The sequence below is a fragment of the Haliaeetus albicilla genome, chromosome 12, assembly GCF_947461875.1.
Source record: "Haliaeetus albicilla chromosome 12, bHalAlb1.1, whole genome shotgun sequence".
In the NCBI taxonomy this organism is placed as follows: Eukaryota; Metazoa; Chordata; class Aves; order Accipitriformes; family Accipitridae; genus Haliaeetus; species Haliaeetus albicilla.
In genome coordinates this window covers 34,252,643-34,270,517 of record NC_091494.1, presented here as the reverse complement: position 1 = coordinate 34,270,517, position 17,875 = coordinate 34,252,643, and the positions used below count along the sequence as shown (strand labels likewise).

The 17,875-nt window shown below is 38.5% G+C and overlaps 1 protein-coding gene across 8 annotated transcripts in view; it reads right to left on the bottom strand.

Moving 5' to 3' along the window:
- Nucleotides 1-17,875, bottom strand: part of TNRC6C (trinucleotide repeat containing adaptor 6C) — a 111,409-nt gene that overhangs the window by 82,352 nt on the left and 11,182 nt on the right. For all 8 annotated transcript variants that reach the window (XM_069798957.1, XM_069798961.1, XM_069798958.1 and 5 more), the window contains exons 2-3: nucleotides 7,225-7,324; nucleotides 6,263-6,284 (exon numbers count right to left, since the gene is read on the bottom strand). In XM_069798957.1, the coding sequence (XP_069655058.1) occupies nucleotides 6,263-6,284; nucleotides 7,225-7,287 (85 nt within the window). In that variant the 5' untranslated portion in view covers nucleotides 7,288-7,324. The remainder of the gene's footprint in view (nucleotides 1-6,262; nucleotides 6,285-7,224; nucleotides 7,325-17,875) is intronic.

The following is a 17,875-nucleotide window of genomic DNA, read 5'->3' as shown; positions in this document are numbered from 1 at the left end:
GGGCTCAGAGTGTCCAGCCTTGACAAACCCTCTTTCCTGCAAAAAGACACCAATTCTCAATGCCACAACTAATCTCTAGTTGGACACCTTTGACTAGCAAAACAGCAAGACCAACACAGAACGTGATCAGAAAGCCAAATACAGCTTCTAAGTTTAGCAAAGATTATCCACACACTTACTTGTTACCTTAAATTTTCCTTCTTCACTTCATAATGTCAATGTTGATTTGAAGATACCCATAATGTTGCTTACACTTGTGAGAGCAAAAAGCATATTAAATAGCACTGAACTACTGCCACCAGAAACTCAAGATGGCTTGTCACAGCCATTCCACCTGAAACGATAAGCAGGAAACCAAAGTTTTTTTCTGTAGTGGTTAACTCCAAGCCTCACAGCTCATTCTTCTTGCTTGTCTCTGTGACTATGCAAATTTCTCCTCCTGTCTGCTCTAATCTTTTTGTATTTTCTACTCCTTTTCACCCAGTATTATAGCAGGGACTCTATGAATTATCTTCATACTCTATTCTTTGCAGATTGTAAAATCGTAATTACTTCTCTATCAGAGAAGCGATATCTCAGCCAGTTATAAGAACAAATTCATGTTTGCTTAAAGACGCTTATAATAGCAAAACACCACCATGATAAAGTTTATCAAAAAGAAAACATTTTTGTGCTATAAAGCCTTAACGTATGGCAATAGGTTATCATTAGGTTATCAAATGACTGCATATTAAGATCTAATTGAAGAACTTATTACAGTGCTCCCCCTCCTTCTGCAATGATGATTTATGGCACATTTTGTCACTACAATGTTCAGCAGTTCCGTACAAACACAGCACTTAACTAACAAGATGGCAGAGGCAGATATTCAAGCATAAGCTATAAATACTCAAATGAGTCAGAGGTTGTAAGTCTGTTGTAAATCATACCTGATTTGTGGCTGAAACACTTCCTAGTCTTATGTAAAAACGCTCTGCTGGTTCCTACAATAATATGACACAAACTAGAAAAACTCAAAACTTTTTTTTTTTTTTTAAAGACTGATTGTGTTACACACTGTCATAATTCTACTTAAAATACTGATGAGATTCTCTAAAAAGTTTAGTTTTCCTTATTTCCTATGGAACTACCATTAAACATCAGTAACAACTGCCACAACCAGAAAGAGCACATTATCAATGTACATAAAACTGCATTTCTGTATGAGCAGAATTGAGTATAGGTTACAGGAAGGTAATTCACATCCAAATGAGTACAAGCAGAGAACATTATAACAGCCCATTTGGGCAGGGTAAGTAAAGAACCAATTTAAAACTATGCAACAATCTACATGGCTGATTTGGAAATCAAAATACCTGGCTTTGAAGAAAGGTATGCCACTAATTCTGTCATCCAAATAGAAATGCCAGAGCAGGAGACAGGATCTCAGATCTTTTCGTGCACTCTTTTTTCCTTTTAACTCCTGTTTACAATACAGTTGACCACGTTCCTCCAGACAAAATATACAGTACTGCTTGTAGTATAAAAAACGCTATGCAAATTTAAAAACAATCTGAAGAAAGTATGCCAACATTTGTGACACCACAAATGGTTTATCAAGCAACCACATAAATGCTTTCTGTTCTTTTAAGTCCCCCCAAATGAAATGTATTAAAGCGTCTACCTTGGTAGAATAATCTCTCAGTCTGCAGACAACCTTCCTGACTCTGCAAGTTGCATATTAAGATCATCATACAGTGAAGAGTCCCAAGACACACGGCACAGACAGCCTGGGGGAGGGGAAAGCTCCAGAAACAGACCATAAGCAGAAGGGAATGATGCTCGGCTCAGGATCCATCATACCACTTTAACAGAGGATGGGCAGTGCTGGACAGGCTTCTGAATCCCGGGATCATTGCAGCTATTCCAGCTTCTGCAATCCTGCTTCACCCCATAAGCAGTGAGCTGAAGTTTCCATTTTCCCCTTGGAAAGCACCCATCTCTCCTCCTGGTCCCATGCCATGAAAATGCTAAAGACAGACCTACCAGGATCATGAAGTTCAAAGTGGCAGAGGCTGGCCATCTCTGCTTTAGACTAAAGAGAAAAAAATATTTTCCAGACTAACATTGCAAATCAAATATTTACCAAAATATTTTCTATGTCAGACTAAAAATGGTATAGACTCAACTCTTTTTACGTCTGTGTTTACTGATTGAACACTTACCTTCATTGTAGATAATGCTGGAGAACTGGACAGATACTTTGCCTTTCAATCACCATGGCGGATGTTTGAGTAACAAACCACTTAAGCTATTTAATAACAGCACTTTAATTTCATTTTAGACAAAGTGCATAGCATTCAGCTGGGATGGAAGTAAAGCAGTCAAGGAATTGACCACCTGTGTGCTGACTAAACCTACAGCAAGATGGCTAGAAGAAAAGTAGGCAGCAAAATCCGTTGACCTCATAGTATTTATCACAAGCATAGCTCTCTTAGAAGTCCCCTGTAGTTATTAAATAACAGCCATTTACCATACTAGTGACTATTTACCATACAGCACAAAACTCTTACTGGTAGTTACAGCTGAATGTTTTCATTACAAAAGTCTTTATACACAAAGTTTCTTTATCAAGTGCATATAAACTGGCAAGAGTTTACACATTTAAAATAAACTCTAATAGGCTGTGCTCAATAGCCCTGTTCTCAAAAAATTACCATAAAAGAACAGTAACATGGAAGTACAATGCACAGCGCGCAATAAAAACATGTTCATTTCCCACCTCATCTAATTTCGCAGCGCTCCTCTCCAGCTGAACAGGAAGACAACTTTCATTTGTTTTCAAGTAATTGAGAAACATTTCAGCTACTTATCAGCTCTTCAATCTTTTTTCCTTTCACACATTCCCTAGAATTGTTGCCAACAGGGTATTTATAAAAGATTCAGCCTAACAAAAATACTCTGGCAAACAATGTTGCAGAAAGAAATTAGAAACTGAAGAAGCTTTTATGTAGAGAAGACTTAAAGAGTTGGATCCTTGTTTGAACAGAAAAAATAATTTAAGTTGTTTAAATAGACACAAGAGCTGTGTAAGGGAGCACTTCCTACCCCTGGACCAGTAACTCCAGAAGCAGCCACATACCTTTCCTCTATTGGTGGAAATGCATGTTTATTTTGGAAGGGTTTTGTGCTCCACATCACAAATGGAAACATTCAGCTCTGTCTAGAGGCCTCAGAGCAATATTTAACTGACAACACGCCATATACACACACCCACAGGAAACCTCTTTCCTCCTTACTAGTTTCTCTTTCCTGAGGCCTCACCAGCAACTGAACATGCAACAGCCAGTATCATCTTACAGCGAATTTTAACTACACATACAAAGCATACAAGTTAATTATTAGATAGGACAGTATCTCCACATTTTCCATTGTTCTAGAGAAATAAATGAAAATCTTAATATTAATTAAAAAATTAAAAAGCACCTTGATCACAGCATTTCTGTTTTCTGGTACAGAATAAGCCAACTGAAAGGGCTAGCCTTTCCTACTGCTTATCAAGTCCCACCGTTTGTCCCATCCTAGCTACTTCAAGAAAGTGCCTTCTTCAAAAATACAGCTGAGAGCAAACAAGAAATGGTATAAACATATTGTCTCCAATCACCTGAAAACCAGAAACTGAAAAATCCTTCCATATCCCACCTCCAGTTGTATAATTTACTTTTCTCCAATGTGATCCAAACAGTGTAAGCATCTCTCATTGCTATAGCAACTCAGTTGCAGAACTGAATGACACATACATAAAATGAAGTATTTTTTTTTCTAAGTTACCACAAGCAGCTACATCAAGTCACATTTATAAAGATCTTGCCTACCAAAATCTAGGTATAGGAACATTTTGCAAAAGGTTCGGTTCCAGCCCAGTTTTAATCTTTGATTTAATACATCCCATACATTGGCATGCAGTACCTGCTGCAGTCAATTCACCCAGTTTTACTGTGTCATCCTGTTTTTACAATGAATTTAATTGCTGTGTCCCAGATATGAAATAAATGAACTAAAGTCAACGATAATCTGTGTTGCCTTTTAGTTCTAGTAGCAGTTGTCACTCAACCTTGAAAATGTATCAAAATAAAATACTTGATGCAGTACTGCGTTAAAGTTTACAGTCAACTTTGAATATTCTATGAAAAAAGTTCAGCCAATTTTTTCCTCATTGATCTAGAATTAGTATTTTCTACATTTTAAGAATTCCTGCTACCTATCATAAGCTTGTGTACATCCCTCCGAAAGAGAAATGTAAGAGAACATTACCATAAAATGGAAATAAAACATTCCCACAGACCAACCTTAAAAGCAACTAGTAGTTGCCTGCCAAAGCAAACTAGAAGGGTCATCCATATGACTGTAAATAACCACTACCCCTTGTACTAAATATGAACAGGAGAGGTTTGGTTTCTCTACAGGCCAGGTCAACTCTTCCCAATGAAGCCCAACTACAAAAAGGTGCATTACTGCTTCTGATAGACGAAACTATGAAAGCCAGAACTGCTTAATCTTTAACATAACTACCCTTACGTACTGTCGTGGTCTTCCCAATTCATATTTCATAGGAGTAGCATAGGACACTTAAATACAAAGATAACAGACCTGACCCCCCCCCAAAACCCCAAACAGATGGAGAAACACAGTCCCTAAATTTGAAAGAAATGAACTCACAAGCATACCAGAAAAAACAGAGTTATTATCATGCTACTTTTAAAAACTTAAACTTAACATTTTCAAGCAATTAAAAACAAAGCTGTCACAACAAAGACAGAAATAATAATATCCCACAGAGGAAAGCAGAAGGCACCATGTTTCAATATTAACAGAAAAGAAGAGCCACTCTATTAACAGGTGAAAATGAACTTAGTTACTTTGACAGCAAAAACATCTGCCATTGAATTATGGTATTAAAAAGTCATTATAATACATTACGGAACAGTGAAACCTTTTCACACAGAAACCGGCTGATACAGAGAACAAAACACGTAGTACTGTGGAAACAGAAATATTCCATTTAGATAGAAATCGCTCTGATGTATCTTAATTCTGATTCTTTTCATGTACTTAAGATTTCAAGGGGCTTAGCTACTTCTGCTACCTTCTCCTCCTGAAAGCAAAATTCACTGTTACAAACTAGGTAAGATGTTAATGGGTGGGTGCAACAGAATTCAGACTAAAATTTTCTGATTTCACACTTTCTATGTAAGAAAAATTTGGAAAGAAAAGGACAGAATTTCAATAAATTACTTGTTACAGTTTCTTCATCATGTAGTTGGACTCCATTTTTCTGACTTCAGTATTACTGAAGAAGTAATTTCTGCTGTATAAATACATAAAAAGTGTTTGAAACATGAGTTGTTTTGTCAAACCCATATGTTAGGTTTGGCTCTTCTCTAACTCTCAGGCTTTGGGAATCTGGGAAGCTCTACTTGCCTGTCTGTCACCTAATTACCCAGCAATAAATAACAGTGCATATTAACTCGTTCAGAACTGTTCCACAGCCCTCAGTTATGTGTGGTGCCATGTAAATCAAAGGACAGACTAGATAAAATACCTGTAAGCCAACAGTTGCGGAAGAGAGGCATTACCTTGACTCTCCTCCTTGCCTTTTTTAAGGCCATAGCTTCATTAATGTTTCTCCTAGGGCACCTAAGAGTTTACTGCCCCAAAAAGGAGAATGCCTTGCTTACCTCTGCCCCTTCCTGGACCATGCTGCAAACCAGTTCAATTCACTTGTCAAGCAGAAAACCCACACAGAAAGAAAAAAAGGCAGAGGTGGCGGTGGGGGAAATAGCTTTCTCCTAAGTTCAATGAATTTACTTTACTCACTAAATTGAGCTGAATCGTGCATGCAGGGGGAGAGATTAACCTTTTTAGTGGCAATTAGTTGTCTTTGAAATAGATAAATAACTACTAACAACTAAATGGAAAACTACATCTGTCTTGACATTAGATAAAAAAAGATGACATATGTTGGGTTATGTTTCACAGAAATTTAATCCATATATTCTTGTCAAAAAGGTGCCACGCGATACCCAGCAAGATAAGCAAAGAAAAAGCTTATGCTGAGAATCCCAACATATAGTCAGCTCCTCCAACAAAACTTTAAGAATAGAACTATCCTAGTAGTTAATCTCCCCATTAAAAAGACACAAAGAATAAAAAGTACAAGCACATTTTTTAAACAAACTTACAAAAATATCAAATGGTTCATACAGAATAAACATGAATTTACCTTTGGTTTTTTGTTCAGCAGCCTGAAAGAAAAGAACAAAACAAATCAACTACTAGTCAATGTCCAAAATGATACCTAATAATTATAGGGCTGCAGGTCTAACTTACTGCAGAAACTGCTTACATAAATCAGGCATTAGTTCCAATTAAGGACTGGAGAATGTTAGTTTAACTCCATGTATTGGGAACGTAAGAATGGCTACCCTTGTCTGACTGAAGCCAAAAGTAGATACCAAAGAGACAGTATAAAACATGGCAAGCAGTATGATAGTACCCCCATCTACCCAGCCAGCCTTCTGTCACTTGAGGTTCATAGGCTTCCTGAACCAAACAGTATGTGTTTGAACTTTTTAACACTCAACAGAGTTAACTTCCCTGAATTTGTGCAGTATCCCTTGGAATCCATACATACTATTAGCTTACACAGATTAACCGCACATTTTATGAAGACCCGTCTTCTTTTTTTTTTTTTTTTTTTTAACTGTTTGGAATCTACGCACTTTTTTTTTTTTATGATGCCTAATTTTTATACTGGAAAAGACAGTGATCAATTCCTATCCATACCCTAAGGGCTGTTTAAGGTTAAAACTAACCATGTAATCCAGAAAATGAGGCAGGAAAATGCACACCACAGAAAATGCACAACGGCATTGGAATCCACAGTCACTTCAGTATCAGTTGAGACTAATCCAGTTAACTTTGCATTGACATTGATGAGGAACATTCACGTGACACAGCTGTGGGAGCAGTAACTTAACATCAAGGGATGGTAAACAGCTTGGGGAGTGCTAATGAACTGTCACAACTGCTTTTGCAGAGATTTTCTGACCGCAGCCTCACTCAAAGTCGACAAGACTGCTCACTTGTGTCAGAATTATTCACAGAAGTAAAGGCTGCAGAATCAGTATCGGTATGTTCCACGTAAAAGGGAATATATCATTTAAAACAGAAACATGAACAAACCTTTTTCTGAGCACCTTCCTTCTTTTTCTTTTCTTCCTGCTTTTTCTTTTTCTTTTCTTCCATCAAATGTTCCTCTTCTTGTGTTTCTTGTTCTTTCTCCCTGATAAGAATAAAGGTTGGGAAAAGCATTTCAGTAAGATGAAGTTTTATCTAGGAAGGTAAATAATCCATACTTATATTGCTAACTTTACACATCTCATGTTTTAAAAAGGCTGTTTCTAATGCTGTATTACAGGCATTACAAAAAGCTGTTCCAAAATTGAAACCGATGACAAATTCAATAGTAGACAATGAAATTCAGAAAGAATTGATTTTATTTGGAACCTCTTTCCACAATCACTCAAAAGTACTAATTAATATTAGCACATTCTAAAGAAAGAGAGTTTAAAACTGAAAAAAAGAACAAAGCCCAGGTAATTATTGCAAGTTCTGCTGGTTTTCAACAGCTATGATTCACAATATACCTTAATGATCACGAGCAAGTACATTATTTTCCAACTATTTTTCTTTTTTTGATCAAACACATACCCTATTAATTTCTCATATGCATCAATTTTGTTCTCAAGGAGTTGTAAACTAAGGCCTAGATGAATTCAAATCATCATATTTTGTGTTCATCCTGTAAATTCTAGCTGAAGAATCTGCATGAATACAACACAAGGCTGTTCCAGTAGCATCTTGGTTAAAATTTAACCTAAGTTATCTCAAATCAAGAAGAAAATCTATTTGAAACCTCACTATCTACGCTTTCTTTGTCCATCACCATAATAAATGGTTGTAACAATGAACCTCCCCAACATCCTTCCAAATAAATACCAATGCAAATAATTAATTTACTTCTCTATAACTGTTTTATCTTCCTTGACAGCTCTTTAGGTCCCAATCATTTATCAGCCTTACAGATATTCTGAGAATACTCTGTTTCTGATGGGCTGAAACCATTACTATTATTATTATTAGATTGGATGTCTTCCAATTATTCATTGAGATCACTTTTAGCCTAAGTTATTATTGCTTTACATTTAACTTGCCAAAGCCTACAGACTCCCGCTGCCCTTTTTTTTTTTTTGAATTTTTTTTTAAAAGGTCTTTTTAGTTACAAAACTCTTTGCTCAATTTTTTTTTTATCACAACAGGTCTGCAGGGGGGGGGCGTGCTGGCTGCTGGCTGCTCTTTACCTAAAGGAGAAACAGATACTCTTCAGATTTTGCACATAGTGTCTTCAAACACTCCCCATGCCTTTGTTTTTTTTATTTTCCTTTTAACAAGTTTGCACATTCTTATATAGCTTCCCTTTTTATAAAAAAGGAATATCGTAGTCCATTTTTTGAGGTTTTGGCTGTTGAAGGGTGTTCTGGTTTTTGGCTTTTTCACTTGCCTGAAAATATTGATTTTGCCTACTGTACATGCTTTAATGCTTACAGACATCCTACACAGTGCGCCAGACTAAACCAAAAGCAGCTTCCCTTTCCTTGTGTTACCCAAAACAATAAAACATTACAGTAAGCAATTCAGAGGTCTAAACATAGGTGTTAGTGCCCTTTTAGACACTTTACAGCACTCAAACTATTTACAGAAGTGACAGATATGGCAAGACCCAGAGTCTGGAATAGCAGCTGGAGGTCAGGCACATCTGGAAGTGCTTGGTGCACAACTGGAGATCAGGACATCTAAAGTGGCATTAGATATCTGTATTTTAAATACCTGAATCACTTTCTGCCATGACCAAAAATTCATCATCTGCATGACTGCTCGATTTTATGCCAATTTCAAAGGGCCACCTTTCAAATATTGTACTGTAAATCAGTGTTTGAGAAACATTTGCTCTTAAGAGTTGCAGGTGGGTATTGGCATCACATACTTAATATTGCACTTAAGGAAAGGGTACTTAAAATTGTACTTTTAAATGAATTGTTCTAGGACTTTGGAAAAAGTGATGACTTACATTGCCAAAAGAAACTGAGTTGAAACCTTAATAGATTTGACTTTATTCCCGTTAGCTCCAGAGAAGAACAGAAGTCCCCAGGATTTCAGTAACTACAAAGTAACAACATCCAGTCCCTTCATTTTTAGTGCTTCCTACTCTAGTCACATCAGACTCTACAAAAAACCCATGTCTTCAGGTGAACTCTCCCAAACTGTCAGGCTATTGCCAAGGGAAGCTCTAGCCTTTTTTTGTTTTTTTAAAGCAGGTGAATGAAACAAGTCAGTGCAAAATAAGAAACCTTTTGGTTTCCTCTTGCTAGTACTTAAGAAAATCCAGGGCATTACAGCCATTCCAGAACATCATAATTACATTTAAACCCTTTCAACAGTCAGTACAGTATTTAAAACAAAACAAAAACAAAACACAAAAAAACCCCCACAAACATCACCAGCACTTTGCCTAATTTGCAAAGTTTTCTTTAAGCTATGAAAGTACATACTTCCCAACTTTCTTGTTACGCCTTTGTTTATTTTATATCAAGTTCCTTTCACGGAATATAGAATATCAGGTTGGAAGGGACCTCAAGGATCATCTGGTCCAAGCTTTCTTGGCAAAAACATGGTCTAGACAAAGATGGCTCAGCACCCTGTCCAGCCAAATCATAAGTATCCAATGTTGGGGATCAACTTTCATCACTGTCAAAGTCTCATTACTGAGACTGGACTCCACTACGAACTTCTCTATTTCCAGCCTTTCTATCCTCTAAAGGTGGTTCTGTTTTGACATCTCCCAGGCACTGTTTTATGTTATTCCCTCCCTTATGCAGGTACTACACCATGTCAGAGGATTTTCCAAATCAAAGAAGTGCAAACATTTTGTTCCATTAAAAATACAATGTATTTTATTACCATATTATCACATCAATTACAACATAAGAGGTAGAAGTGCCACTCCTAGCGGAAACCTGTTTGGTTTTGGTTTTGTTTTTTGGTTTGGTTTTTTTCCATTTCTGAGATTAAAATAGCCTCAGATTAACTCAGAAAATGACACTATAATTTTTAATGGAGTTCAATTTTCAAAACTGATTTACATAATGACACTTCTGAATACATGTGCTTTAAATATGCTTAAAATAGAAATAAAGCTCCAAGTGGCCTCTCAGATGGCAACTCTTGCTGTCACTTCTAGGCAGAAATTAGTCATCTAAGAGCAAAACAAAAGGAAAACAATAAAAACATTGCTATATAAAGTTTGATTACATTGTCAAAGGCATGTGTTGCAGTTTTACTTCCTGAGCAACAATTTAATCTTTATTACAGGAAACATGCTAAAAAATGTATGAATACAAAGCTCATATGATTTAAACCAGAAGTGTCTTAGAATATACTTGTAGGACTTTGCCTTTTTCATATATATGGATCTGATGTATCAGAATCATGGGGGATTTTTATGAGCAGAGTGCAAAGAGTTTTACTATAGCATCAAGCGGTTTTTTTACAGATTGCAATTAGCTTATTAAATCCAAACCTAAACCAAGGTTATCTTTAAAGTACACAAGCTTAAGAGCTCTCTCTGAATAGGAAAGCAAGACAAAATGCAGGTCCTGGTCAGAACAATTTGAGAACTATGGCTATGTTCTGTCAATGCCTGTTGCAGAAAGGCTTATTAATCCCTTTTAAAAAATTAACAAATCTAGGCTGATTTTATTTTTTAAGGTAAGTGAGAACTTCAGTTTTCTAGCTGGTATCAGACATTGGATTGCTTTCACATCTGAAGCCACAACTGGTTATTTTGAATTAGCACTGATGTAACATTCTAACAGGATTTTACAATACGCCTTCTGAGAACATAGTGTTCTTAAACAAACTTCAAGTAGAGGCTATGTGTGTTATTACATGCAAGGTTATTACCCGCACAGTGTTTTATAGTTCAGAAGTTTCTGCAATAGCTGAGGACTAAACAGATACCTGTTTCTCTTGTCCCTCCATGTGACATAGCTCCAAACTTAGCAGCCTAATGAATTTTGTTTGCATGTATTTAAGATGCTGAAGGTTTATTTATTTACATAGGAAAACTGCTTGGAATACCGCTTCAGAATAACATTCATAATCTTGGTCTACAGATGCCTTTGCCTAGTTTAGCCCAATAAGAGAACAGCTCCCATACCTTAATTCTGGAATACCTCCTGTACCTTCAATTCATATCCTACTTCATGCTGGAAAGAACCTCCCTTGATAGTTGTGAAAGCTGCTGTTACTGACAGAAATCCTGCAAATTTCATACCATTGCTTAAGTATTGCTCCGATTTTTACTTTCCCCACGATATAACAGGGCATCATGTATTTCTGCACACATATTTTTCCCAAAAATAATGATGAGAGGTGGGGAGGAGCATAAAAAATAAATTTTTAAACGAGAATCGTAATGAACTGACAAATAATCCAGGCCACCAAAGCATGCTGAGTAGGCTTTTTGGAAGGAACTAACAGAGCCATGCATCCTTACAAGTGGTAACAGAGAGTCTGGACAGCACAAACACAAAACACAAAGTAACCATCTACCAAGTTCTCAAAATCTAGTTATCATACAGTTTCAAATAGAAATGAAGAAAATTACTATTTAGAAAGTTCTTCAAAATCTGATTCTAAATGGTAAGAAAGAAGTGGTTGAGATCATGAAGGCAGAGCGCAGCTTGAAGGGTGGCAATGAAATGGAATGAAAAAATTAACAAAAAGGCAGGCTTCAATTAATTCAGGACAACTGAAAAATACTGTCACATAGTAAGAGGCAGGCATTGCTTCGTGGAAATCACCAAGAATCTAAATGACAATGCAGATACCCTAAAGTATAGGGGGAATACTACATAAAGCAAGAAGTCACCGTATCATCAGCAGTCCCTGTTTTCATGACTACTAGAATGGATAAACCAAACCTCCACATCTGCCTATTGCTAATTTTGTTTCCTGCTTCATCTTTCTCTGGCCCAGCTCTCTGTGACCTTTCCAGAGTAAATACCGGTGAAGGCATGGAGCTGGTGTGACTTCAAAAGTGCCAGCTTTTTTCCCTTGATATCTAGGCTCAGTCATTAATCAAGAAGAGTCAAGCTGGTCCCTAATTACAAGCTCTCCAATCACCTCAAAAAAAAGAAAGAAGCGCACAAAACTAGGTCAAATAAATATGAAGGAATATGAAAAAAAACAGCACAAACACATGGGGACAAAAATGAGGAAGGCCAACAGTGTATTAGCATTGTGCATATAAAAAGTAACAATAAATCAACCTTTAAGTGCTTCATTAATAAGCAAGAGGAAACATTGGTTTTGATACTCAGTGGGAAAGGGGGACTATTGACAGATGACCCTATGAGGGTTAAAGTGACAGTACTTTTCTTTCTGCTTAGCCTTCACTAAAGTCGTCAGCTGGGAACAGATGGCCAACAACCATCTGAACTGGTGCTGAGCCCGCAGATGACAACAGCTTCACAGAGGGATTTTGCAGTGCTCTTCCCTACGTAGGGAGGCTTTGCTCCAAGCTGGTGGCAGGGGCAGCAAAGAGCCAACAACCAAGCTGCTCCCACCCTAGGATCTCTGCCACCACCACTGCAATGTTTCATTCTGGCTTCCTCGCCCAAAAGGGCTGGTGAACACAGCTCAAAGCCAGAATCCTGAGATGTGTTTAAGTCTCTTTTCCCCAAATTTGGGAAGACGGAATCATCCAACTTCTCAGGAAAACTTCCATGAACTGGCAGGGGGGAGGAGGGGGAAGGAGATGGAACTAAACATTTTGCTACCACTCCCAATAGGAAATCAGGCCAGCAAAAGTAAGAACAGCTTAAAAAGTCCCTAGAGAAATTGGATGTTTTTCCACTGGCTGGGCCTGATGTAGTTTACTATAAGAACAACTGTGTCTAAGTCATTACAGATTACCTTAAAGAATCAGCAGAAAATGGATGGCGCTCCAGAATACTAGCAAATGGCAAAGACTGTGCATGTTAACTTAAAAGGGGAAGGGATAAAAACATCAGTAACAGCTAACAAGAATTTGTAGGGGGAAAGAAAGCCTGATTTTTTTCCTACGGCATAGTTGCAAGTGCTTTTGAAAAGGACAAAAGGGAGGCAACAGAAGTAATTTATTGACTTTTCAAGCAACATGCACAGTTTTGTTAGTAAGAACATGGTTGGTTGGGGTTTTTTTCCTCCTGAGAAGGTAAGGAACATAAGCTAAATGAAATTACAATAAAATACCCACAAAATAAGTAAGCTCAGCACTTCCCCTTTCCACAAGGCAGAAAAACAATGGATTTTTGTTGCAGTATGCCACACATCCAGCAGCAAAATTTTTATTAACAACTTTGCTGCTGGAAACACGTGTGCACTTATTATGTTTCCAGAGTATGTCAAGTCACGGGGCTGCAAAACAATTAAGGACTGACAGTATTCAGAACAACCTGATAAACTCAAGATGTACAAACAAAGCAGAGTGCAGGTTACCATGTTTGGCAGGAACAATCATATATATCAATACAGCATAGGGAACAACTGGCTAAACACCAGTTTGGGGGAGGAAAAAAACCCAGGCATTACAGGGGATCTCAATTCAAAGGCAAAGCAACAATGTCACAAATGGTCAGAAGCTCATCAGCTCCTGTACTGTGTCCAGTTTAGGACTATCTATAGGAACAGAGATACAGATCAGCTGAAGAGTCTCAAGAAAACAGCAAGAAGGATTGGAGATCAAAAAAGCATGGGCCCTTGGAAAAAACTTCAGACTTGGATTCACTTAATCTAAAGAGATGGCAACCTCCGTATTCAAATAGGTGTTAAAGACAGAGGTAGAGAAGAATGGAGTAAAATCTTTCCACTTTAGCTGTGCTAAGTAGTACTGAATTTAAATTGCAACAAAAGAGATTTGGATTGGGCATAAAGTCTTCCACACTGTAGCATTTAAAAAAAAACAAACCCAACATTAAAAGACATACCAAATCTTTATAAATAAACATTTGGGTGAGAGAAGAGGAAAAATACCTAAAGAAAGGAAGACTTGTTATGAAGAAGTAACACTGATACAAGGCCACACCGCCTCCCCATTCACAAAGTAAAATCCTACAATATCCTTTCAAGGGAATTAATGGAGGAAAAGCCCTCAGCCAGGGCCGTAAGTTTATGGATGAGTTGCATGTATAGGTGTGATCACACAGCTTGAAACTAAATGCTGTAATTTGAAAGTATGGGTGCAAGATTTGCTCCTACAGGGAGTCATAGACAACGCTTGATGAGTGGTTTTGTTTGACCTCAATTTATAATTTATTAATCCCATGCTTTGGGGTTTCTCACTGTCAAATTATGCCCCTGTCCTGCACTTGTCACTCCTTAATACATTATTTGCCTTGAGAGGGGATTCCTCCCTTCCTCTGAAACATCAAAATATCATTCACTGCCAACAACTGTGGACCTGGTACTTTGATGCTCCCAGTATCTGGTCAACTTATCTTAAAGTATGTAACACAAAACTGATCTCCTAACAGAAACAGCAGTCTGTTTTCTGAAGTCACTTAGAAATTCCACCAAAGTTCCTGCACAGAAACAGAGCACTAGTACTGCCCTTGATGTTTCCTTTTACTGAAGAATATAGTTTTGGCTCCAAGTCTTCTTTCTGTGTTTTTATTTGATTTGTTACAGAGTACTGGTAGGTGTCTTTAGGTCTATGATGCTCTGTGGACCCTCTTCCACTGCTGCCTGTAATGGTGAGGGATTAGACTTGATCCCTATGTACTCCCTTCCAGGCTTTCTTTAAACCACAGCACACTTGCCTAAGGTGCAAGACGTGCACAGACAACTTCATTCACAACTGAAATTTGTGCGGAAGCAGAATCTAGCTGCCATTTAAAGACACCCAAGAACACTACAGCATTAGCTGAGAACAGGGTGTAAAAAGCAACATATTCAATTAAAATATCATATTGAAGCTACAGGGAGATTGTAGGTTGCCCAAGAGACAAAATTAATAATCCTGCTCTTACAATCTGTACAACAGAAATTCCATGATCAGAAGAAAGATGAGCACCTGTATTGCACACCTTGCCTCAAGGCTGCATCTCCAACAGTAGTACCTGGCATTCCTAACATGCCATTTTGGATTATTGGTTACAGAGCAATAAAATACTGCAGGACCTAGGCTCTCGCTATAAGTTTTCAATTCACCCAGTGTTAACTGACGGTGATCCTACTTTACGTACACATAAGGCACACAATCACTGAAGTAAATTAGATTAGAACAAAAATAAAGCAGACTAGATAGTTACTATTGTTCAATTCAAGACATTTTTAAAAAGCACACTGACCCGGCCTTGTTTTAGCTTCTACTAGTTGATAACCAGCCACTAGAAGTGGGGAAAAATCCCAGAGAACAAAAAGCCTTTATAAAACTAAGGATGCAGATTTACTGTAAGTGGCAAGTCAGACATCAGAAGTTTGATAAGTCCATATCTGAGCACTGCCCAAGTCGCAGTGAATGTTTGTAAGGTTTGAGGGTTTTGTTTTTCATCTACAGACTTCCTTTTGTTCGGTTTCTCCTGGATTGTTACCAGAGACGGGATGCTAATGAGAGTACTGGAGTACAAACAGGAATGTTTCAGGAGATGTACATTACATCTTCATTACTAAGTAGTGCAGACCAATAGGAGTGGATTTGCAGAGCGAAACTGTTGGTGCAGAGGACTTGATAGCCACACTATCCCCGTTTCAGTTGACTTTATTACTTGAAACTAGCTCCAGTCTGCTCCTGTGTCCTGAACACTCACTTGCAGCAGGAAAGCATTAACAACACCCTTGGAGCACATCATCCAGTGAAGTTTTATTTAAAAGGAGTCCAATTGTACTCAAAGACCACTCCATGATGACAATCAAAGCACAACAAGCGAGGACAATCAAAAGGTTTACTTAAACATGAAACCCCCAATCCAAATTCACACACTAGTGTAGGTGATGCTATAGGGTATGAAGCTAGTGTCACACAGGTAAGCCACCTCTTCTGAGAAGGTGTTGCTCTCCACAGTGCAGGCCTATTAATGTATACACAAACTCGACTCTAGGGCAACTTAAGTGGTTAGTAGGGAAATCTGGACATGGGCTAGAACATTGTACACAAAACCTCACTCTTGTATACATTTCAGGCACGAATCATATTGGAATTTGCTCCCTCAGTCTGCTGACAACATCCCAGCAGCCCTCAAGTATCCCATCATGTGCACCACTTGGGCTACGCAAGGACCAAGAAAAAAAAAACAACACACACACCAAAAAAAAGCATGCATTACATTCACCACTCAAAGCAGGCTACGAACAACAAGAAACATGCTATGAACATCTCTCCTCCCCCAGCAAACACGGACCGCCTCCTCTCTTGGAAAATTAAGCTACAAACTGTGAATAGTGCAGATAATTAGATTTACTTTCACAGTGCTACCTTCCTCCCAGGCCTGATGATATTTACCAGCAGTTGATGTAGCATCTGGTCCAGAGCTCTTCCCCAGTCTTCCTGGGACATAATGCACAAAGGAAAAAAGCTTTGGAATCCAGTAGCTCAGCAAGAGCACAGCATGTTTGTCTCTCTCCAGATACTATGTTTGCTATTTTGGTTTCTGCAAATACTTTAGAAGACGAGAGCCCTGTGCCAACAGAGGCAAAGCCCCACATTGACAAATTGTTTAACTAAATATTGCCCATTAACTGACCTAGAAGCAACCTATGGACAAGTTTCTGGCTCAAATTATTTAGCTGGACTTGAAGACCGTGTCAGAGGAACACTGCTTCCTGAGGCAGCTGCACAGGGATACAGCAAAGTAGGAGGCCAGGAAATAGGAACAGGAGCAACAGCTCCACAGGATGTTTTGCCACACACCACAGCCCTGGGCTCTCTGTGAGAGCTGACCACTCCCAGGGACAGAGGCTGGAGAAGCCGGTCAGCGTGTCACCTGTCCAACAGTAACAGGGTCAGGAGGGACAACACGTGCTGCAGGACAGACAGCTAGGAACACTGCTGCTGTGTGGCATACCTTTGCACCCTTCAAGCAAGCACAGCTAAACCTTTCTGCTGCTTTGTTAAAAACAATGAAAAGCAAGTTTGCATAACTAAAATGATGTACCATTTTGCCTGTAGGGATTTCAAACACCCCTAGTCCTCCTTTCCCCCCTTCCATCACAGTAACATGCCAGCACTCAACTATTTCTGAGCCCAATCACTTTGTTATCAGCAGGTGAAAGCATATGCAACTCGCTTACTGCAGGAGCTGAAGACCAGGCTGTTACTCTCACACAGGTCAAGCTAGACGACACAACCTACAGTATCAAAAGGTAGGCAGCAGAATTTATGCTGAATACATTTATGATGCTGCTCTGGTGCTTATTCTGGGGAAAAGGTCGTGCCAACACACCTTCAACAAAAGACACCCAGCTTACAGCAGCCATAGCCACATGCGTCCATTGCCACACTCATGAGTGGCTCCAGTGTGATTAAAAAGGCCCGGAAAGGTGAGGTCTCGAGGAAATACCTCTCCTTTAGGTAGAGTTCCTGCCACAGGCACAGCAGAAAAACGCATATGCGCTTCCCTTGCTCCTACCCACAGGTGGGGAAACTGTACCAGACAAGTCCAACACCAACACATACCAGCAACATAGCGAATAGCAGCAGACATGTTACCAGAAATGCATGTCACTCAACTTAAAT